Source organism: Quercus robur, chromosome 10 (genome assembly GCF_932294415.1).
Source record: "Quercus robur chromosome 10, dhQueRobu3.1, whole genome shotgun sequence".
Taxonomy (NCBI): domain Eukaryota; kingdom Viridiplantae; phylum Streptophyta; class Magnoliopsida; order Fagales; family Fagaceae; genus Quercus; species Quercus robur.
The window spans coordinates 47,277,804-47,301,925 of record NC_065543.1 but is presented as its reverse complement, the minus strand read 5'-3'; the positions used below and the strand labels follow the sequence as shown (position 1 = coordinate 47,301,925).

The 24,122-nt window shown below is 33.9% G+C and overlaps 2 protein-coding genes across 2 annotated transcripts; both read right to left on the bottom strand.

The window, feature by feature from the left end:
• Positions 1–3,303: 3,303 nt before the first annotated feature.
• On the bottom strand, positions 3,304–7,082 carry LOC126702318 (uncharacterized). Its single transcript, XM_050400985.1, has 7 exons — positions 6,387–7,082; positions 6,195–6,281; positions 5,793–6,005; positions 5,035–5,199; positions 4,706–4,759; positions 4,478–4,624; positions 3,304–3,929 (listed from the first exon to the last, which is right to left on the bottom strand). Exons 1-7 carry the CDS (start codon positions 6,771–6,773, stop codon positions 3,552–3,554), a joined length of 1,431 nt encoding a protein of 476 aa, XP_050256942.1. The 5' UTR covers positions 6,774–7,082; the 3' UTR covers positions 3,304–3,551.
• Positions 7,083–20,866: 13,784 nt separating this feature from the next.
• Positions 20,867–22,793, bottom strand: LOC126702925 (plant UBX domain-containing protein 10-like). The gene is made up of 4 exons (XM_050401790.1): positions 22,104–22,793; positions 21,624–21,797; positions 21,325–21,519; positions 20,867–21,245 (listed from the first exon to the last, which is right to left on the bottom strand). The coding sequence occupies exons 1-4, from the start codon at positions 22,653–22,655 to the stop codon at positions 21,018–21,020; spliced, it is 1,149 nt and encodes a 382-aa protein (XP_050257747.1). The 5' UTR covers positions 22,656–22,793; the 3' UTR covers positions 20,867–21,017.
• Between the last annotated feature and the right edge of the window lie 1,329 nt (positions 22,794–24,122).

The following is a 24,122-nucleotide window of genomic DNA, read 5'->3' as shown; positions in this document are numbered from 1 at the left end:
TTTTTGTGTACGGCTCTCTCTCTTCATATGATTATAGTCTGCAGGAAGTGATTATTTGGATTGTGAATCATTCATATAGGAGGATCTTATAGCAAGAATGCTGACTGTGAAGCTCTGGGAATGGTGTGTGTTCATTGGCTGCTTTCTAATTCATGTTGTGACCATGGTACATAAGAAACTAAATTAAGTCAAATACTGTTGCTGTAATTACTAGCACTGTTCTAGATTAACAATAAAAGTAAATTTTCTGTTCCACACCCCCCCCCCCTTTTTCTGAATTTCATGATGTTAATATCTGTGATGATTAAGCCACTCTAGTCCACAGCTGTTGTGAAAGTTTGGAATCTGAAATTATCTATTACTATATAAAAGTTTTAATATAAAATTATAAAAATATTGATGCTTTAAAACAAATTGTGAAAATCAGTATTTTTTTTTAATAGAATTTTCAAGTCATGATAGTAAAATCGTAACTTGGCGGTGCACTGTGCTTAGTTGAAAACTGTCACGTCAGATATGCAATGGAAGATCATTTCTAAAAGATGAGATTTTTAACCATAGGTTTTGACATAGGGCTATTACTATTTGTGCTTAGTTGGAAATCGGTTCTTTGGAAAAGTATCATGGTCTTTCAAAACTTTATACATTTCAAGGTGAATGGGTGATTGATAGTGTTGCTTTTTTAACCAAATAACTTATTGACCTTCCTTTATTGATCCACCGTACTCTTTCATTCAATAAAGTTGTGTAGGTTTTTAGAGCTCAGCTTCTTTTGTTAGGACTTTTTTTATTAATTATTTTCTATTTAATTGGACAAGGTGATTAAAATGTGGATTCTTCTCAAATGGTTTTTCTATTGAATTTTTCAAAAATAGTTCAACACTGTTTCCAGCCACTAAGGTCCAATTAGTACATTCACTCAAACACATATTTTCAGTTTTTAAATAATATTACATGTATTTCTATACATGTTTTCAATTTTTAAGTGCATATATCCAACACCCCCTAAGCGTGCATTTGCCTATGCTTATTTTGCATTTGCGTTTTAAGTGTTGGGTCCCACAGCACTGTTCATGACCCAACCAACAAATGAAAAACACAGGAAACAAAACCCCCAGCAGCATTGTTACGTTTTAAAAATTATTTTGCTACAGTGTTTTCATAAATAAATTTTCAATTTTCAACAAAATAAACGGTATCCAAACAGAACCTAAATTTGTCCACAAGCAATCCCTTTGATAGAAAGTAAAACAATTTTAAATATTTTGTTAAGCTCTCAATGTGAAAAAAGCTAAAGAAAAAGTTTATTCACACAATCACACCTATTTTGTTTGTTTGTTTCAGTGCATCATGTTTCTCAAAAATACCTATGGGCTTCATCATTCATGTCCTGTAAGATGTAACCCAATAAAGTGAATAGAACAGCTTCTGTTTGAAGTTTGAACCTTGCTCCCCCTCTACAACAAAAGAAACCAGCTTTTTTTTTATGTCTTTTGCTTTTTTCTGTTCTGTCCTACAAAGTGTCTGTGTCAGTATCCATGTCTTTGATGATGAGAGACAGCTTCATGACAATAACCAAACATTCCTTCCATAAACATATGAACTGTTCTGCAATATACACTATCTGGAATTTCTTACCTAAGCAATCATCAATCATCACTAGGTACTAGCCTTTAGTTTAGGTTACTGCTCTTAATCCTCTCCCTCTGGGCCTTGGCTCTCAGTCTCATGTGGTAGAATGGTGGCTTTGTGTTTACCTTATCATTTATAAAAAGAATCACTGATCTTTCATAACAAACCATAATGAAAAATGCATTTGGATTCTATTTTACGGATTGAGATCTGCACTGAGTGCAATTGGCATATGAGATTGAAAGTTAAAAATTCAACTTTCTCCCCATCCTAAGTAATGCATCGGATCTCAATTCTTATTATATTAGGGCAATGATTGTCTCACACTCTCAATGTCCATGCTTCATACATACCAGACAATCATTTACAAGTATTGCATCCGATTTTAATTCTTATTATATTACGGAAATAATTGTCTCACACTCTCAATATCCACACTTCATTCATACCTAACAACCATTTAAAAGTACTGTATCGGATCTCAACCCTTATTATATTAGGGTAATGATTGTCTCACACTCTTGATGTCCACACTTTATACATACGAGTCAACCATTTACAAAGTTTGGATATCAGGTATCCACTTTTTTTTAACTAATATTTGGTGTTTATAGAGTGAACATTAGGAGTTTTGAGGCAATAATTTGACATCATAATATGCTTCTATCATGCAAAAGCTGCCCCTTGTTTTTTTATCAACTGAAGATTATTTGAGGATTGGCTAAGATATGTTTCAAGTGGTTATGCCATTGACTTTTAAGATTAGGACATCTGGCTCAAAGGGGAATGGCACTGAGTTTTTCTAAGAAACTGAAAAAGACAAATGACATTGAAAATTATATGTTTCCCAATTTGGTATTAATCAATTCTCAACTTCAAGTCAATATTTGATAGCACAAACTTGGTTCGAGGAAAATGCTTGTTTGTTGTTGTTGGTATTGGGTTCATTGTATTTCAATATCTCAAGTTTCTTTTAATAATTGTTGTGTTGTGCTTACTAATATGAATAATGTATTGTGCTTACTTAGATATACTACTTTAGTTAATTCATTGTTTGAAAGCTGGGATCCAAGTTAAGGTATAGATTATAATATTATGCAAAGGTTGTCCATTGTGTAAATCTGTCTGTTTCCTTCAGAATTTGCTTCTTTGATGCACCGCACATGCAAAGCCATATATAAATACCACTAGCACATTTGCATTGTCCTTCCTTTCAAAGAAAATAAATATTTGTGGAAGTGGTATGGGTTTTCTAAATGTCAATGACAATGGCAATTGTAGGTTTGGTAGGTTAACATATTGTAAATTTTATATATATGATTGGAATAGATTTTTTTTTTTTTTTTTGGGTTAACTTTTCTGTACTTCAAAATATTCCTAACATGTATTTAATATTACTACCTAAAAAAATGAAGACAAATAAGTTAAAAAAACAGTAAGGTTAATATATATATATATATATATATATATATATATTTTTTTTTTTTATAAAAAAAAAAAAAAAAGTCCACACCTCATTTTTTTTCTTCTTTTAAAATAGCACACAAGGATGCTAATATTACTTAAGGCCTAAGGGTGTTGACAACGTGTTCCTGCCTGTAACATTGATTTATTTATTTATTTTCCATATAATTCAAGGATTTGGAAGAAAAAGGTGAAGAACTGAGAACATCACACAACTCAATTGTTATTGATAATCTGTATTTCCACAAATTTACATACTCCCAAAGGTGGGATGAATAATAGTAACTCGTTAGTAAAAATGGAATTTTGTGGGAAAATTTTTATGACACCCAAACCAATGTAAGGCTAAGATGCAATCTAAAAACTCATATTTGAAAAAAAAAACGAAAAAAAAAAAATAGAGAAAAAAATATATAGGCTACTCTCTATATCCTGTGCTTTTCTTTTTTCTTTCTTCATGGACATTTTACATTCCTTCCAGGACCTCCATAATAAAAGTAAGTTCCCCAAACATTATTTCTCCCTTGTTTTATATCATAACAATTTGGATGATCAGCCAAGAGATGAAGATTTGTTAGAGGAAGCAAGTTATTATCCCAATCAACAACTTGCAAATTTCTGAAATAAGAAGCTTTTCTAAATCCTTCTTCAGCAAAATGGCCACTACCCATTTGAGTAGCTGTGTGATAACCCGATGATCTAGAATTTACAATCTCTCCTCCAAATTGTACCATGCTAGCATGAGTTCTTAAGTGACTAAACAAGAATGCTGGCCAATAACCAACCAGTAGTCCTGATCCAAATTCCAACCACCAATGTCCATGCTTTGGGTCCTACACACAAAAAAAAATTATGTTCTAGTGACTTTTTTGGCTAAACTTTGGATGTACATTGCTTAAGTCTTCCTTATTTCTCATTATGTCTTTGACTGCATAAAGGCAAACACAATGAATTTCCCTAACATGGGTCCAATTATCTTATTATATAGTCTTCATTACAAATGAAGGGAAAGAAATCACAACCATTAATGTAAGAGTAAATACTAGGGAAAATGCAAAAAAGAAAAGTATGCTTTTAATTCTTCAATTTATAATAGATGGTGGGAGTCAACCCAATCTTTGAAAAAATAATTTTAAAAAAAAAAGTTAGTGCTTTATTAAAGAAGAAAAGCTCATGCATCAGGAAGCCTTTTTTAAAAGGAATCTTACATTTTAATAATAAAAAAATCAGAAAGAATTATGTCAAGAAATTTTGCCTCTAAGTTCTTTAATGCCACCTAATGAATGATTATGCAATGTTGAACCAAATGTTTTTTTAAGGATTTTGTCCAAAGAAGACACTATGTAACATTATTTGTCAACTGATTGAAGCTAAGGCTTACCTTCCAAACCATTAAGCCAATATCAAACTGTCTACCATTGTAGTAGGACTTTGGAGAGATTGCTGCTCCAATAGCAACCCTGTTGTTGGTTTGGACAAAGCCTGAGCACAGTAAATTGTAGCATCCAGTTGCTTGATATGCATCAGTCTGTGATTGTATTGAAAAAATGTCAGCACTAGTTATTATGTTTCTAATATTTAAGAGGAAAAGAGAGTAGACAATACTTACTGTCCAATAAGTGAAGAACCTAGGATTCTTGTCACCATACAGATCTGGGCTAACCTGGAGAAATATGATCACAATATCTTATTAAACTCTATAAAAACCTTTGTAATAATACCCAGGAGTAGTTGAACAGCTTCCAAAAACTAATCCAAATGATGAAAATCTTTGTTGTCAACAATTGAATAAACTAAATTCTGTACCATAGTAGTGACAACTAAATATATTCAAATGATACACGTGTAGTTATTTGGAAGTTTAATTAGTATTACTAGAGAAAGTTCAATGGGTTGTTCATTAAGAAAATGCATAGCATCACACAATGATAGACTTGCCTGCCAACCAGCTTCAATGGTATTTAGATCATGGCCAAACGAACCAGAAATGACCCAAATTTGTGACAAGCTGAATTCATATTGATCGGTTACTTGAGGTGCCCACACGTTTATGCCGGCCTTTGCTCCATAATATTGATCTCCATTTACAAATAGAACTGCATGCTGCAATATGAAATTATCAATGCTTAGATACTGAAATATACAGATGTGAAATATAAAGTAAAGTTTGTCCAGGTTGAGAAGAATATGGTACATTATGAGTCATTTTATTAATATGCAACTTTGACTTTAACTAATTTAGATATTAGCACAAGAATTAGAAAAACTAGTAAAATACTTCTTGAGCAAGCAGTAGCATACCCATTATCCAAATTACATCATAACATATGAATTCAATATTACCTAATACAGAGTACTCTGTAACTCAAAGCCAATTTTTACAATTAAGGTTTTATAATTCCCTGCTCCCTATTTACCAAAACACTCTAAATGATTGAGGTAAAATGGAAAAAAGGAAACTTGGCTTTTTGTGTGAAACTAGCCTTATTGGTGGAAGGATTCTAGGAATGAGAAAAAAAAATGAAAATTACACATAACCTTTCGAATGATGGAAACAAAAATCAAATCTGGAAAAAAAATTGCATAAGCTTTAATAAGATATCACTTGCAAGAAAACAGATTTCCAGAATTCGGTTTTCATTTCTATTTACCAAAATTTCTTATTTCTAAACTTGAAAATGCTTTAGAATACTAACCTCATGACCACTTCCTGAAGAGTCTCTCCTCACATGTCTTACTGGTTTTCTTCCATATCTGTCAATGGAAATTGCTCTTAGAACATCTTTTTCTGTAGTTCTTCTAATTGGAACAGTACCCTCTGGACATGATTCACCAGATTCTGCCCATAGCTGAAAGCTCTTTGCCACTGTATCTGTTGTGTTAAGGCCTTTTGGTCTCTCTGGTGAATCCTGTAGAACTGAAGACTTTTATTATCTCACAGAATCTATAGTTATCCAAAAAACAATCTTTATAAACATTCAAATACCAAGCATTAGTCCTATCAAAAAAAAAAAAATACCAAGTATTAGTGGAATTTCTTTTCTTGTTTGAGTATCAATGATCTTGATGGAAAAAGAAAAAGAAAATTTTGAAATTACCAATGGTTTCTGTCCTTTAAGGTCAGGATGATCAAAAGCTGGTTGGAGATGAGAAGGAACACAGTCTATAACATCACCATCAGGGCTCTGAAGCAAAATAAACAAGAACCCAGATCACAAAACCATAAAACACAACAATTTATATTGGTTGACACATAGAGAAACATCATGAAATACACAAAATTTATGTGCCTGAATTGTCTTCACAGCAGGCTTGTTGATCTTGGTGAGATAATCTGTGACCCTCTTCAGCTTGTTCAACTGTGAAGCCGGGTGAAAAGTTTGGTTGGCCGGTAAAGAGTGACCGGAATCTGATAAAGCAGGGCTAACCAAGGAAACTACAAGAAGGAAAGCAACAAGAAGCATGGGAATGATTGAAGAGTGAGTTTTGTGGGAAGTAGGAGAATGTGAAGCAATAAGTTCATTTGAGGAACGTTGTTGTTGTGCTGTTGTTTGTTTTGGTGCAACAATTTGTGTTTGTATGCATTGGTGTTGTTGTCCTGTTGTGTGATGGATTACACAAAACGGTTTGTTTCTATGTTTTGTCCATGGAACTGAATCTATTTCCTTCATGTCCATACAAAACAGTAGAAACCGTTCAAAGAAAATAACCAATCTTTAGTTCTACTTCTCACTTCTTCACCATTTCCAACATTATAAACAAACCTCTCTCTCTCAGATAGAGAGCATAGTGTCTTGTTTTTTTTTCTCTGACACCAAAGAAATTTCAAGCACGAGCATATTAAAAAAGACCTGGATTGGTGGGGGCTGTACTTTTTCTTAAGCCCATAACAGCCTGTGGTCAAAAGACTCTTTTAAAATTCCCAAAATTTGAGTCTTTGAGAGAGAGGGTATTTCACAGTTTCAGTTATAGACCTATAGTGACTACAAAGACTCTACAACCAAGAAAAAAAAAAAAGGGAATACTAAGATTGAGAGATGACATTAGATTTGGATTTAATCAGACCAATGAGTGTGGAATCTATTTTATTCTTTTCTCTGATTTTCAAGAGAGTGGAATCACCCTTCATTGGTTTACCATTTTGTCCATCTCTTCCTCTTTTTATTTTTTGAAATTTTTTATTTCACTTTTTTTTTTTGTAACAAAGTTTTCCAATTTGGAAATTAAAAAGATCGAGAGATGACATTAGATTTGGATTTAACTAGACCAATGAGTGTGGAATCTATTTTATTCTTTTCTCTGATTTTCAAGAGAGAGGAATCACACTTCATTGGTTTACCATTTTGTTCCTCTCTTCTTTTTTGAAATTTTTTATTTCACTTTTGTTTTTTGTAACAAAGAGTTTCCAATTTGGAAATTAATAACTTTAGTTTGTGTGTTCTAGCATGTCTAGTACTCCAATTTTTCAGTTTGTGTTCAGTTATATCCTACCTGCAGAATATTTTTTTTCTTTTGGTTTTTTACATTGTAATACTTTCTTTCCATTTTGGGGGGGGAAGAGTTAGAGGTCTTGGGTTGGTGCTGTTTCTCTTATTCTATGTTTGTTTCAGAAAATTTGAGGTCAAGATTTATGATATGATATCACGGTGCAGTTTCCACTATCCAGTGCTGTAGGAGTACTAGAGCACAGTTGAACATTTGGATTTTGGTGGACCATTCTAATCATTGTATCAATTAAACCATGATGATGAACAAATTCCTTGCTTTTCCAAATGGGTATAATTTTTTTGACCTAAGAAAACAAATTGTGCAATTGCTTTTGACTATAAGAAAGAGCTTGTTGATAATTGAAATTCAAAAGGTTTTTTGTAATGATTTTGTGTTAGACCAAATTTTGTACCATGTGGCTTTTGCTGATTAAGATTTGCTCTTCCTTGTTCACAAGGTAAGGGTATCTTTTCTAACTTATTAGTAACAGTTATATCCAAATCACGTATGTAATAACTAATGAATGGGTGGGTTAGCTCAATTGATAAATGTTTTTGCATCGAATATGAGATCTAAATTCAATCCCCTTTGTACAAAAAATGAATTAGTGTTTTGACTTGATGATAAAGAGCAATCATCATAGAGTGGACATTATAAATTTGAAATACTATCATACATTATCTATAATATTATAAAAAAAAATGTAAATAACCAATGAGTGAATGCTATCTTATTCAATTTTTTACTCATTTTTCAGAAGTGATCTCAACTTCTCACATGAAACTCATTTATTAATTTGGTTGATATATGGGTGACTTGATTATTACAACTCTTATCAGAGAGTTCTTTGTCCATGAAGTAATTAAGGCTATATCTTCCACTTTGCTACCTATTTGTTTATTACCAATCAAACAAACAGTCATTTAATAATTTCGGTTTAGAAATGGTAAAAGCATACACCAATACAAATAAATGAGATGAAAGTGAAGCTAACATAATCAGTTAATACATTTTCTTTTATCAAGCACAAAAAACAAAACCAATGTTCCTTGATTGTTGACACAATTATGACATCCATTTTTTTTAATTTTATCTTGGCCGCAATGCATGCCTCATAGATTCCAAAAGTCTAGCTAACATGCTTAACAGATTTTCAAGAGGCAGATTATATTTTCTACTCCAAAGAGGGGTCATAAAATCATTGTAATAATTCCACAAGGAAATAATAATGCTGTAGGACCATAGTGCCTTTATTTGATCAGTGGGGCTTGCTAGCTAGATGTTATGAATGTCAGGATCATCGGTACACGATGTCAATGTAGTCGAAGACCACCGTGCCGACATCTATACAAGCCATTAAAGTCTTTGGTACCATTGGAATGACTAATGAAATTGAGACATTATTTATAATATTAGAAAATAGTGAAAATAGTGAATTTATTGTGCAATTTTAATACTATACAAGTATAAGTTCCTGTGCAGTGAGTGAGCATACCCTTGGCATGATAATCACTCTACAAGTACAGGTTCTTATAGGGTGGGAGGGAAGGATCAGGATTCAAGTCTCCAAAATGAAGTTTCACACACATATACCTTTAGATTACGCTAAAGTAGGATTTCTATCTCAAAAAAAAAAAAAAAAAAAAAGATAAATCTAATCATTTTATTAATATTCTAACATTTCTCCTCACCTGGGATCTAACTCTTAATTTTTTATTTTTTTTATTTGCAGTGATTTTCCATGTTCCACGATTTTGCTTTTCTATTGAGGCAAAAAATTTCATGATATTTTTCACCATCGTTGCGATAGCATATTGTAATTTTTTTTTTTTTTTTTTTTTTTTTTTTAAAATGATAGCATATTGTTATTAAGGTAAAATAAAAAATAATGTTGATAATAGACTCGTGAAAATGACATTACACCAATTAGAAGTCATTCTTTCAAGTGTCTCTTAACACTGCTTATTACTTTTTAGATGTCCATGAGTTTATGGTGCATTCCTTTTTGAATTTTTTGAGGTTCATGTCAGTCATAACTCAAGCTTTTAAGAAGTTCAACCAGAATTCTGAAGAGAAAGAGAAGAAGATATTAAAAAGGCATTTGTATGTCGAGGTAAAAAGGGCCCCCACATTCAGTTTTCACTCAAGGAAATTCAACACACACATCAGTACTTCCAGTTCCAATAGAAGGTGCAAGTTAAAAGCAGTACATTTAATCAAAATTGAAATACCAAAATGGCCAGGATCATGAAGAAGTGTATGATAAAATTTTCATATAAAATTTTTGTAACTATGTTTTTTGAAAGCGGGCAAAAATCATGTAGCAAAACACTCATATTTCTAAAGTATTTAGCAAAATATCAATGTTTTTGGAACTCGGCATTAGCATATTTTGCCACTTAAATTTTTTTTTATAATTTAAGTAGAATTTGATATTGCTAATATCGAGTTCTGCTAAAAAAATACGCATAGAACTCAATTTTGAAGACATTAATAAGTTTCACACAAAAATTAAGTTCTAAAATAGGAGTATTTTGCTAAACACTTTAGTAGAAAGATGGGTGTTTGCTGTGTACTTCAAAATTTAAGCCATTTTTTCTTTTTGAAAGTTACCATATTCCCATGTAGAAACCTACAAGCTACTAGTAGTAATTCTTTTTGAACATGGCCTGGCATTAATATAGTGTGGCATATAGCACAAAGGTATGGGCCCTCAACCTGGTCACTCTTTTTCTGGGGTTCTGAGCAATGATGCTTGCCACTTCAAAATGCTTCTCTTCTCATACCATTCTTTAATTCTCTCTTCTTTTCACAAAGACCCACTCACTCTCTCAACTACCTATTCGGCAAAAATAAAGGAGTACTGTTGCAGAATAATACTGGTCCACTGTCTCTAAAAACCAACTGTCATGCAATCACAATGTATAAGGTTCTTTAATTTTTGGAACCATAGCTAGTATGATACATATTCATACCCCTTTGTAAAGTTGGGTTTGAGTCCTTGAGAGAGAATAGATTCCAGACCCCACAAACCTTGAAGAATGTATATTTTCCAAGTCTTCCTAGATTTTATCCTCTTGAAGTTTGTGTTAATTAGTTATAGAATATAAAGCATAAAGAAAAAAATTAATGTAGTTTAAGGGCAGTGTGTACGCACATAAAAATATGTTCTGTTTGGAAAAGGCTGCCATTGCCATGCTTTTTAAAAGGTTACGTAGCAACCAAGCAAATATATATATATATATATATATATATATATATATATATATAGAAATAGCAAAGTTCTGCTACTAAAGAGGAATCGTATGAGTAAACTGTAAACAGCTAAGTTATTTAGGTGGTAGATTTTATTCTCATAGCTAGCTTTTGAAGTAATTCTTCTTGATCATTCTCATGTATGGGCACTAATTTTTTTACATTCACTTTATATTATTCTTATCGATGTTTGCAAATTCTATGTCTAAAATAATAGAGCCATGTCCCTAAGGAGATTCCATTGCGGTAGGAGTGATCATGCAGGTCATCATCCCAAAAGAATGTGAAAATTAGCAATAATGAAATCATAATTATCCAATGGTTACCGAGAAAGTGAATACAATTAGCTACTATTATACCACTACAAAAAACTGGTTCTATAGCAATGTTTTTGTTTTTTTGTTTTTTGTTTTTTTTTTTTTTTTTTAGTAGTTTTGAAAATCGCCACTATAATACAACGCTTTTAAGAACTGCCACATCTATTACGGCAATTTAAAGTTGGGACTATGAATTTAAAGCCAGAACTATCACAATTAAGGGTTTTGATCCGCTAAAAATGAAAAGCACATGAACTTAACCGGAACATAGTAACTGCAATATGAATTCAGTTCGATTGAAAAGTTAGTCAGATTTTAGTGATCTTTTGGACCTGGAAAGAAATGTTAGTAAGTTCACCTAAATTCTAATCTGAAATCATTTTATCTTCACAAGATAAGCCATATATGGTCAAAATTGCAATGCCATTATGATACAAGCACGCCACACTAGTAGCTGGTACCAACATGCTTGTTAGCCAAGCATACATGAGTGCATTACCACTACACCTTAGTGCCTATAGTGAAGATAGAATAAGATGGTGATAGATCATCTACTTTGTATGCAGATAGTGCCATAGTGGATACCATGTGTTGTTATCTTTCTGATACGTATATAAAAATTTAACTCTTTTCTACCAAGAAATGCTGAAAACTTGAGTGCCCCACTTGAAAATCTTGAAGACTCAAAGCTAATTAACTAGCTATAATGAACTTAAATTGGTATAGTGTGTATCACATGGGTACCCACATTGCTAGCAAAAGTTATTGCTAACAAGGTATTTGTTTAATTGTATACAGCTACTTTACTTTTACACTATGGTTGTGGAGGTTGATCAATAGGGACCTAAGGCAATAATGATCCTGGTCGAAAAATTGACCTTTGCTGGGAGACTTATTGGAAGTATATTGTTGTGGTGATGATAAAAGACATTGTTTAGGCTTCATTATTTTGCGGTCCCAAAAGTTGTGTCTTAAGGTACGAAGTGTGTGATTGTCTTCTTGTAGTTTATTTTTGACTATTGGAAGCTTGCAACATGGTCATACTATACGTAACGTCCGAGTGACACTATGTTCTAGAGAAATGGTAAAGCAACTTGCTGTGGTGTTTTGCAAAACGGTGCGGACAAGGAAAGGCACTACCTCCTTTTGTTTTTGCTTTGTTTCGTTTTGTTTTATTTTGTTTGTAACAAATGCAAAAAGCGATGGTTTAGGTGTGTTTTATTTTGTTTGTAACTTATTAAATACAAAATAGCGATGGATTAGGTGTTGAGTACTTGAGTGTCGTATGATAATGATATCAACTATTTGGTTTTTTATTTTTTTATTTATTTTTTTTATTTTTTACGTAATCAAACTAAATTAAAAGTTAAATAAAAAAGCTCATGATTAGGGCTGTCCACAGGTCGGATTGAATTGAGTTTAGGCTTAACTCATATCTGACCTGACTTGATCAGGCAGTGCATGTCTCAACCGTCGTTGACCTGAGAGATTGATCTAATCAATTAGATTGGGCCTTCAATGAGTGGTGGTTGGTTTGGTCAGCATCGTAGATCTGAAAATGGTGAAAATTTGAAGATTGAATGGTGAAAATCTGATGAAATTTTGCCAAATCTAATAAAAATTTGATGAGATTTCACAAGATCTGGCATAAATCTCACAAGATTTGGTGAGATCCGACTAGATTTAGTGGAAATCTTACTGAATTTAGAAATTTCCACCAAAAAATCTTATACTAGTCAGTTGGTTCAAGTTTTTTTTGAGTTTTGGGGGAGAAGACTATCAACCAACTCGCTACTGACCACTAGAATAGTCGAGTCGGACGATAGTTGGCTTAGATCCAGTTGAATTTATTGGGTGAGTCAAGTATCTAGGTGGGTTGAACAACCTTATTTGTGACTAGTGGACACAAATTGATTTCTATCATAATGGTTCGTCATTTGTTGAAAGACCAAAATATAGTCTCACAACCATAAGTGAGGCCTGAAAATTTGCAGTACTATGTCTCACTCAAAAGTTGCCGCTTTGGTTTTGATTTGAACTCTAATTTATAATAAATGAAACAAAACTCAGTTTTTGCTTCACATTACAAGTCACAAGCAATTGCTATATATCAATATCAGTAACTTGTGCCCAACAAAATACATTGCTATCGTGAACGAGAAACTGACCAGGAGATCGGTTGCACTATTTAAATTTGGGTTGTATTTTTTCTACAATTGTAAGTGGCGGAACCATATGGGAAAAATTAATACTTTATATTAGTTTTTATATTTTAAAAATTTTTCCAATTAGTTTAATTCACACCCTTCTAACAAATTAAATCATGAATTTCTCATTTTTATAAGAGACATCATTGGGTCACAAAGGCCATGGCTCTCCTTAAAATTTCAGGAAAAAATTACATAGATATACATATATAGATTTGAAATTTTTTGTCTCAAAAAAAAATCTAGTCTCTCCAAAATTGAAATCCAGTTTCAATCCCCCCCACCCCCCCCCAAAAAAAAAAAAAAAAGGGCCCAAAGAGCCACAAAAAAAAAAAAAAAAAAAAAAAAAAAAAAAAAATCACATAGCCCATAGCTGTAGATGGTGGCCCATTCCAAAAACAAAACAAAAATCTTCTTTATTAACCAATTTCTAAAATTTCCTAAGGAACAAAAATCCCTAAGCTTTCAACTAGTTGCAAGAATTAAATTCTGTAAGTGCACATTTGGACTAGTTTTATAATTGAAAGTTTATTTTACTGAAAGTTAGAATAAGTACAATTGTACATTTCGACCTTAAAAAATGAAGTACATATGCAAATAAGCTTTAAAATAATAATAATAATAAATACTGTGAAACCTATTCTTAGATCAAGTTTTGGATTATCTATAGGCACATGAATTTGTTTTGGGATAGGCAAGATTTATTGATAAGACAACACAAATCTTGAAAAATATAACCTAATCATTACAGATAATGTAGTTCAACTTTTGAACTTTAAAAAGTTGACAAATAATTATAAATTGTTTTTAATGAATAGGTCCAAGTGGTCAATAAACTACTAACTTGTTCAAAGATTACTACTAATGAAAATTACAGTATTTGATTAATGCTTTGACCCCTAAAATATAAACTCGATTTCACCCTCTCATACTTTGTAATCCTTTGTAATTCAATCTTATAGATTCTAATTAGCTCAATTGGTAAAAATTTTAACGATTAAATAAGAGATTTAGAGTTTAATCTCCACTTACACCAAAAATCGATTAGTGTTTTGGTCTGATGATAAAAAATATTGTAGGGTTGGTAGGCCTAATAGTGCGTATCTATGTATATGTTGGGCCGGGGGCCCAATCCGAAGACATTAGGTAGTCTGAGGACGGGGAAACACTATCAAGGGAGTTTGTGTCACTGAATGAAGAGGTGAGGTATGGTCATGAGAGTTCAGGAAAGTGATCCGAGAAGGGATGCCACCTCGGTTGATCAAAGCCGAGGTCCAAAGCTGTGGTCCACCATCCAGAACAATATTCTAGAAAATTCTATTGGTAAGGATACATATCCAGGAGGTACGAGATAGATAAGGACTAAGAAATATCTAAGAGAAAGCTGCCACTACTGTATTGAATACTCTGTAACTAATTCTCTGGCCGCATTAATGAGGAAGTGATACCTGAACAGTAATTTTTAGCCTTATAACTACTATCAGAGGTTTCAAGAAACTGCTGATGGGACAAGGATCAACACCAACAATTTACTCTAAACGTGGATGGTAGAGATGAAAGGAGGAAAATAATATAAAACAAAGAGAAGACCCTAATGATGTGGGATTAGAGAATTAAGAGAGAATCACTATAGCAATAAGAACAATATTTGTAACTAACTTCAAGAGATATATACAAGAATTGATCTCCTCGGACTGTATTGAGGACGATTTTCATTAAATACAACCAGTCTATTTTTACTTTATAGTCATTTGGATCCACTATAATTGCTACCCAACTCATTAGAACTTAGATTTTCAACCCACTTTTTTCAAATTCATTATATTGGGCTCTTTGGACCTAAATCCTTTACATTTTTGGGCTTAGGATTCGAACCGTGTCCCTACAAATACAATCATGAAGTGGACACTATAATTTAAAATTCTATAATAATAAAAAAAAAAAGTTATAATTTTTTTGCCAGCAATAATTATTCCCATTAGAGTAATAAAATAAATAAATAAATAATGAGGACTAAGGAGACAAGCCAAGGCTTTTTTCGGAAGAAGTTTGTTGGAAAACTGCCTCAACCATCTACGGGCTTGGCCCATCTCCATTTTCCATGATATCCCCAACCAATTGAAAGCATTCGCATTTTGATGGCAGCTATTGATGACTTTGATAACTCCATGTAGGCCCAGGTGTGATTTTCTAAGCCCATTGCATCTAGACTTTTTGCTTATGCTTTTGTTAAGTGGTAATAGAAACGAAAGAAATTGGGTTGTACTGTATCTTGTTATAGCTATCCACTAAATAAAAGAAAATAAGTTAAAAGTAATTCTATTTTTGTATTTGGGAATAACTTATAAGCTAACTTTTTGTTATTTAACTTTTATGTATAACTTTTTTAATTTCTTTTTTCAAAATATAAGTATACTTTAGCACACTTTTATCATTTTTTTTTTAACAAAATGCTAAATAATTTATTCTCAAATGGAATAATGAACTTCAATTATCATCTTATACATTATTGGTTATTTGAAGACTCTAAAAAACATTTTTTTTAAAAGTAAAAACATCCTTAAATGTACAAATCCACCCATTATTTAGTTTTTTTTTTTTATTATTACTATTTATATACATATGATAGAATTTCCACCTGTAATGTCTACTTTATAATGATTGTTTTTTTTTTTTTTTTATATCATCATGCCAAAGCACTAATTAGTTTTTGGTGTAGGCGCTTACCAATTAAGTGAACTTGAACTCACTTTTTTAGTTGTTTTTATTTACATTATTTTTTTTTGTTGGGGAGTCTTTATGAATTTTCATTTATTGCCTAGTTTAGAGTTTAGAATTAAGGGTGCTAACCTTTTTTTTATTTATTTTTTTTAGAAACAAACACAGTCACACACACAGGGGAGAGGGAAAGGGGTTTTAACATAAAGGCATGCCACAAACTCCACTCAAAAGTTATGGTAACTTTTAAGGGAAGGTGAAGCAAGTTATACTACCTACAACACACTCTCTTAAACAATGTGAGACAATTATCCCTTTTTTTTTTTTTTGAGAAATAAACACACTTACACACAAAAGAGAGAGGAAAAGGGGTTAAGGATGTTAACCCTTTTTTTTTTTTGGTAAGAAGGAATTTAATAAAAACTAAACAAAATGATCAGCAGCTGAAACACTGCGATCATACAAATTCCCTATTGCATCTAAACTAAGTAGCAAGGATACATTCGAGGGGGGATCCAAAAAGATGACAAAGTCCTGGGAAAGCCATGCTCCTCTTCTAGCCAAGGCATCTGCACACTTGTTGGCTTCCTGGTAATAGTGCTGAATTCTTACCATAGGAATATCTCCCAAGCCCTTCCTGCAGTCCAACAGAATGGTATCATTTCCACTCTCAAGCCTTTCATCTTTCCTCAGCAAATCAACTACCAACTTCGCATCTAGCTCAAAGATTAGTGCCTGTAGATTTAGAGCAACGCATAGGTGAATGCCATCTCTTAACGCCCAAAACTCTGCTGCCACGCTCGTGGTAGCACCAATGGCCCTAGCATACCCTCTAACCCATTCTCCATTCTCATTTCTTATAAGCCCACCACCACCTACAATCCTCGAGTTGCCTAAGGACGACCCATCTGAGTTAACCTTGAACCAGTTAATGGGTGGCCATAGCCACTTCACCTGAATGGTATGCCGGGTCGTTGCCTTCTTTTCATTCAACCCAAGATAAGCAATTTCAGATGCCATAGCAAGAGTCTCGGTTCTCAAGTTTTGTCTAGGACTTTTGTCCCTAAAAACCACATTGTTTCAATGAAGCCATAAGGTCCTAATCCCAAGTGAGAAAATAATTCCCCAATCAATACCTGGGACTTCGGTGCAGTGAGGATTATAGCAATTTAAATGAAAGCCAATCCGTCAGTCTAGCTCCATAGAACAAAGAGCGCTGCATGGAGGGAGGAAAGGAATTCCAGAAATCTTGGGCAAGGGGGCAATCATGCAAGAGGTGTAAAATTGTTTTTGAGGCTCCATTACACATTGGGTAGCAAGTAGGGAGGTCAATACCCCTCGCAGCAAGGATAGCATGGGTTGGGATACTTTGATAACAGCACTGCCAGAGGAAGCACCGTACCTTGGGGATGGTTGGAACTTTCCAAACCCACTCTCCTAGAAAGGGGAGAAAGGATGGCTGATAATAGATATCTTCACATATAGCTAGCTTGTATGCTTCCTTGAGCTCAAACTTACCATTTAGGGAGGAGATCCAGGTCATATGATCAGTACCATAACTCGAGAGAGGGATCGGGGTGGCTTTTATCTCAAGAGTCAGGGGCTTTGGGAAGAAGAACAATATATTCCATCAACACCCATTGAACCCAATTATATCCCTTAGAAGAAGCTAGTCTTCACCCTTGTTTAGAGGCCCCTTTATTAAACTCCTCAAAGGCCCTTTATCTAGCCATTTATCAAACCAAAAGGATAGTCTACTATCTTTACTAGCTAGCCATTTTGTTCCTCTAGTGAAACAACATTCCATTTTTTCATGGCCGCCCAAGTGGAAGAGTAAGATTTAGGAGAGGCTAGGTGGCTCTGAGGTCTTCTATAGGTACCATATTTTTGGGAGAGAACTCTAGCCCATAAGGAATCTTTCTCAGTGTTGAAATGCCAATTTAATTTTGCTAACAAAGTCGTGTTCTTTTCCTTAGCAGCTTGAATCCCCAAACCTCTTTTCTTTTTAGGTTTGGTGATTTTCTTCCAACCAATAAGGTGCAGCTTTTTCTTGTTCTTAGGAGATCCCCAAAGGAAATTGTGACTAAGCTATTCACATTCTTCAAAAATTTTGGCGGAAGGGCAAAGCATTGCATTGAGTAGTTTAGGATGGTAGACGTTACTGATTGGGTAAGAATCAGCCTACCAGCAATGGAAAGAAGATTTGCTTTCCAGCTTGCTAGACGACTCTGCATTCTCTCAATAATGAAGCTAAAATCTTGGGGAGAGGAGGTATGCTTGATGGGAAACCCCAGATATTTCCTTAAGGTAGGGATGGATCTAAACTCCAGCAAATCGCAAAAAGCTAACCTATCTTCAGGGGGCACATTCGAAGAAAAGAATACCCTAGACTTTTCACAACTCACCTTCTGACCCGATAAGTAGCAAAATGTATCTAAGGCATCCCTGACAACCACATAGTTTTCCTATCTGCCTTAGCAAATAAGACAAGGTCATCCACAAAGAATAAATGAGAGAGAGCTAACCCTCCTCGAGATGCCTTAACTGGATTCCAGAGCTTTGCTTTTCACTTTTCCATTATCAAGGCCCCTAACACTCCATGCAAAGAATGAAAAGATAGGGAGATAGAGGGTCTCCCTGTCTAATACCCCAAGATGGCCAAAACGATTCCAAGGCTCCCTCATTGAAAAGAATAGCAATTGAAGAGGAAGAGACACAACTCATAATCAAAGTGATGAGGTCTTTAGGGAACTTGAACAATGAAAGAGTATCCCTGATAAAGCTCCATTCTAGGCGATCATAAACTTTCTCCAAATCTATCTTTATAGCCATAACCCCATTGCTCCCCTTTTTCTTGGACATAGAATGAATAAGCTCTTGGACTATAATTGTGTTGTCTACCCCTTTCCTCTCAGGAACAAATGCTGTTTGGAGAGGAGAGATCAACCCAGGGAGCATAGGCGGAATTTTGTTCACTATAAGCTTGGTAACAACCTTATAGATTGAGTTACAGAGACTTATGGGCCGATAGTTGCCTAGGGATTTCGATTGGTACATTTCAGGATAAGGGTGATAAGGGTCCTATTTAGGTACATTGCAATGTTCACACTATTTCCACAATCTATCTATTATCAGTAAGGCAATTTTTTTTTTTTTTAAAAAAAAAAAAAAATCTCATTTTCCACCTTCTAGCTGTTGTTTTGTTTATTTATTTGTCATATATGAGTAAATTAAAATTGTCAATTTTTACTCACAAGATAGAATTCTAGACCTCAATTATTAGTAGAATAAGAATTGAGGAACTATGGACCTTGGTGAAGAAAATTGGTGACACGAATATATCATTTCTCTTTGATTGCTCTGGAAGTGTCCAAAAGAAGAATAAATTTAGATTCTTACATCAACTTGAATTTCAATTTTCTCATTTGATTCTCATGTCTTCTCCAAATTGTCAATTAGATGCATAATTAGAATAAGGTGAACCGATAGAAGAGAATTTATGCAGCTCACTATAATTCATCAAAATTACGTGCGTGTTTGAGACTAGTTTAAAAGCTAGCATTTTGCTTTTTAACTTTTATATACATTTTTTTAAAACCTCATTTTTTTCTTACTTTTTCAAAATACAAATATACTTTAGCATATTTTTAGCAATAAGCTAAATAAGCTATGATATAAACTCATATTTTTCTTTTATTCTCTCCATAAGTGAAGAAATCTTCAAGTAATAAACCACAACACTATAGCTATCACTTTCTAATGATTCTGCTTTTTTCTACTTTTCATATTCTTTGTTCCCCCGTTTGGGATGTGGGATTTGATTATTTGAAGAAAGATACAAAATGCTACTGTTGCAGTAAGCAACAAAAATATAGAATCCTATATTCACCCACTTCTCTTCAATAAAGAGAGCATATTTTTCTGGAAGAGATTTAGACTATGAAGTCAAGGTCACTGCATTATCATAGCCTAATCAACCTGCATGCCCGTTGTTACATAAAAAAATTTCCGAATCTCTTTATTTTAAGTGAGTGGATGGGACGGTAGTTAGGTAGAAATTAGAAGAAACAATATAATAAATAGTAACACAAGCCTATCAAATATGTTGAATGAGGTGTATCAAGCATGTTTTGATATAATGAAAATTATTGATATGATGCATAAAAATAAGACTAATTACCCACCTGGGGTGTGACTAATTTCCATTATGATAGTAATAAATACAATATAAAGCAATAATTTTCCTTCAATTGGGGGTTTGAAGAAGTTATGTTGAAGAAAAGAATCCACTTTCTTGATCTCGAATATAATTCTTTCAAGATAGTAAGTAAAGAAATCTGTACTATTTCTTTGGATAATATAGTCCGGATAATGTCTTATTAAGCGGAGGTCATTGGTTTAAATCTTTTTATCATACCCCTCTGGATCAAACTTGCTCATCGAAAGGAGGGAGGGAATCCACTATTTCCTTTTCTAAACCAATTGAGAATTTCTATTTTAGTTGAGATGTTTAGAAGACCTGTTGAATAGCAGATTACTGATGAGCAGGTGGATTATTGTTGCAACCTAACCATAAGTATAAGTACTTTTTTGAGAAAGCTACAAATATAGGTCACTTGGGACGTCATTGACTCATTGTGGGCGAGCTGTTTTTATAAGTGAACTCTTTGATCATGGCTGTGATCAGCAATTCGGCATTTATTTGACTAGGCCTAATCTGTGTTTCAGCATGAATTTAATGTCCAAATGCTCATAGTACAGATAGTATATCAATGATGTGACAAGTTTAGACATTAAAGCACATTGTATAATAAATAAAAAGATACACTTATTTTCTTTTTCTGAATAAAAAAAGAAAGATACATTGGATGTGTTCCTGGAATTTTCATACATTTGAATATGTGGGCATGTATGCGCATGTGTCCAATGACTAATGTCACATAGCCTCCAAGAACAGGCTTGCTCTAGGATGGAGGCCACTGTCTTTGAGAGTCATTCCCATCTGATCAACACCATAGACTTTTCTAGGGAAGCTTGATATCAATCTGTAGTTTCCAATACCAGGGAGGCCTAATGAATCTATGTATCTGTATATTGACTGGACCTTGTCTGTGCTTGCGAAGCTTTGCTCTCTTCTTTCACCATTTGGAAACCTTATCAAAATCTGAAATATGAAAACAATGATTTAACACAATAAATACTTTTAATCTCACATAAATTATTTTGGTAGCACAAATACTTACCTGGGTAGCTTGAGGATTCGTTCCCCTATTTGCTCCTTCTTTGTATTGAGTTTCTTTGGTAATGGCACCCTCTTTGACTTGAACATACTGTTTTTGACTGTTCCTAAGCTTATCATAATTTGGTTTATTAGAAGGAGCTTCTACTGGTTTCTGAATTCTCTCTCCTGAAAGCAAGTTCTTGAATCTTTCCTTTTCCTAAGATGGGCAATAATGTTATTGGTTCATTGTCAATTTGCAGACTTAATAGTTTGAATTGGACCTAAAACATGTAATATCATATAGGCACACAACTCACACACCTTGTCTATCTGAAGAGATGCAAGATATGCTGCATCTTGTTCTTCTCTGAGGCGACGATCCGCTCTTATCTTTTCTTCCTGCTTGGCCCTTGCACTTCCAAAAGCCAACCCTTTCTCCTCCATTGTCCTCTGCAGAATCTCCACCAGTTCAGCAGGGGAAATTGGCCCTTCCATCTATACATAGACAGAACAGGAACAAAACAATAAGTTCAAGCATCGTCATTGTTACTATTAGGAGCAGCTAGTGGGACATAACAGTGAGTGTGCCACATGGTCCATGTTAGCACTAAGCTAACAAGGAAATTGCATCACATTAGACCATACAAGCATAAAATTTATCACAATTTGATTATTTTAGCCATTTTAATTTTTTTTATCTTTCTTATTACAACGACTACTGCTTTAATATAGAGGAAAGGGAAAGTGAACATGCACAACAAAAGCTCTAAATTTTATTCTAGAAATGAATACCAAACCAACCTGTTGCAGCACTGCTATGCTATCACCAGGGGCAGGAGCTATCACAGCACAGAATGGGAAACTGGCAGGCCTCAATATTGTAGCCATTTGCAAGCCTTCTTCTCTATTAGCCAGTGCTCCCCAGCAAACAAAATTAGCATCAAGAAACTGTACCACCAGTTCTGAACACAAAGTGTCCCTACAGAAAGAGGGAGTGAAAGGGTGCTCTGGTGCATGAAGGTACACGAACATAAACTTTTGATCATCCTCTGCTATCTTCAGGGCTTCCATGAACTGACAAGCATAGAAAAATGGATGGTTGGAACCATATTGATCTTCAAAACTGGTTAGAAATGCCCACTCTTCTGGAACAGTAGTACTAATTTGCTCCTCTGGATGTTGCAGTTGATAGTTTGATGGTACATGTTGATTTCTTCTTCCTCCTATTCCCATGAGGTCTCTACCATGACCCATTGCTCTTGAAAATCCACCTATAATGTTCCTTGGAAGGCTTACCATTCTGCGTACAAGTGCATTGCCTGCTCTCCTATTGTCTCTCAAAATCGATGACATTGCTCTCTATTTAGTACTCAGACACACGCTATACTACCACAAAGATCGATGACCACTAATTGAGAAAGCAAAAAAAAGGTGTTATAGACTCATAGTACGCACAGCTTTGCTTTGAAGAGTGGTGGTGTACTGAGGCCATATTGTTGGTACTTTTTAAGGCAAAAAAGTGATGCATGGTGACAAAAAAAGTTATTCGGCATGGCAAATAATTTTCATTTTCTTAGGTAACTTTTAAATAAAGAGAGACACAGAGCATTAAAAAAATACCAAGATGCCTCTTCTTTTTGGCTTCTACAGAGTTCAAAGAGGATGCTTTTTTTTTTTTTTGGCTAGGAAATTATGGGGATAGAACCCCCTAACTCAAAGATACACATGGTACCGGGTACCATCAGGCTACAAGGCCTGGCCTGGTTGTGTTCAAAGAGGATGCTTTATTGTGAATGAATCCACCGTTAATATTGGAAGAGATTCTGAGATTCATGTAGTTGTTGACTACTTATGTAGGTTGATTGGTTAAAATTAAAAATAGCTGGGAATTGTAGTTGTTTTGTACTCATCTTTGGCCCACAATCATTTCACTACACAGGTTGGGACTTTGGGCTCATTTTTCTCTTTGTTACATGGATTGGACTTCAAGGCCCACAAAAACAAGTCTAGCCCACTGATTGTATTAAGCCACATCAGGTGTCCTAAATCCTAACTCTAATTGCATTTGGCATTAATTAAAAAGCAAGCTTTTTTTACTATTTATATTATTTTTACTACTATTCATGGGTCTTATTACACTTTTTGATACTATTCAAGGTCCCAATATACTATTTCAGCTATCTATTAGTTTTATTTACAGTACTTTCAACAACAAGTTTTCAGTTTCAACTAAATAAGAATGGGTTTGGATAGTAATGCGTTTGCGTTGGAGCTAGCGTCTGCGTTTTTTGGTTGGGTCTCGTGCACTATTCACGGGACCCGCAAGTATGGAATTTAGCAAATATAACTTTAAAACTGGGTCCCATGACATTATTTACACCTTTAAAAATTATTTTACTACAGTGTTTTCAGTAATAATTTTTCAATTTTTAGCAATAAGCAGAATCCAAACACATCCTAAGCTGTTCCCAAACAGACACTAAAAATGATTTGAAAATTATTTTTAATTTTTGATAATTTAGACTAAAGAGAATTTGAAAATTATTTTTATTTTTTTGATAATTTAATAGTTAGACCAAGGGATTACAATATACTATTAAGGCATCAATTCAATTATACAACTTTCCCAAAACAAACCAAAAAAAAAAATAAAAACCTATATATTATAGGTGGGCCGGCCCATAATCATAATGATATGATGATTTGTGTGGCTGATGAGTAATGAGATTCTCAAATCAAACCAAATAAGGAAAAACATTAATGCTAGAGTCCCCCTCTCGAGTCTCGAGTCTTAAATGGGTAAACGTTTCCTATGTTGGG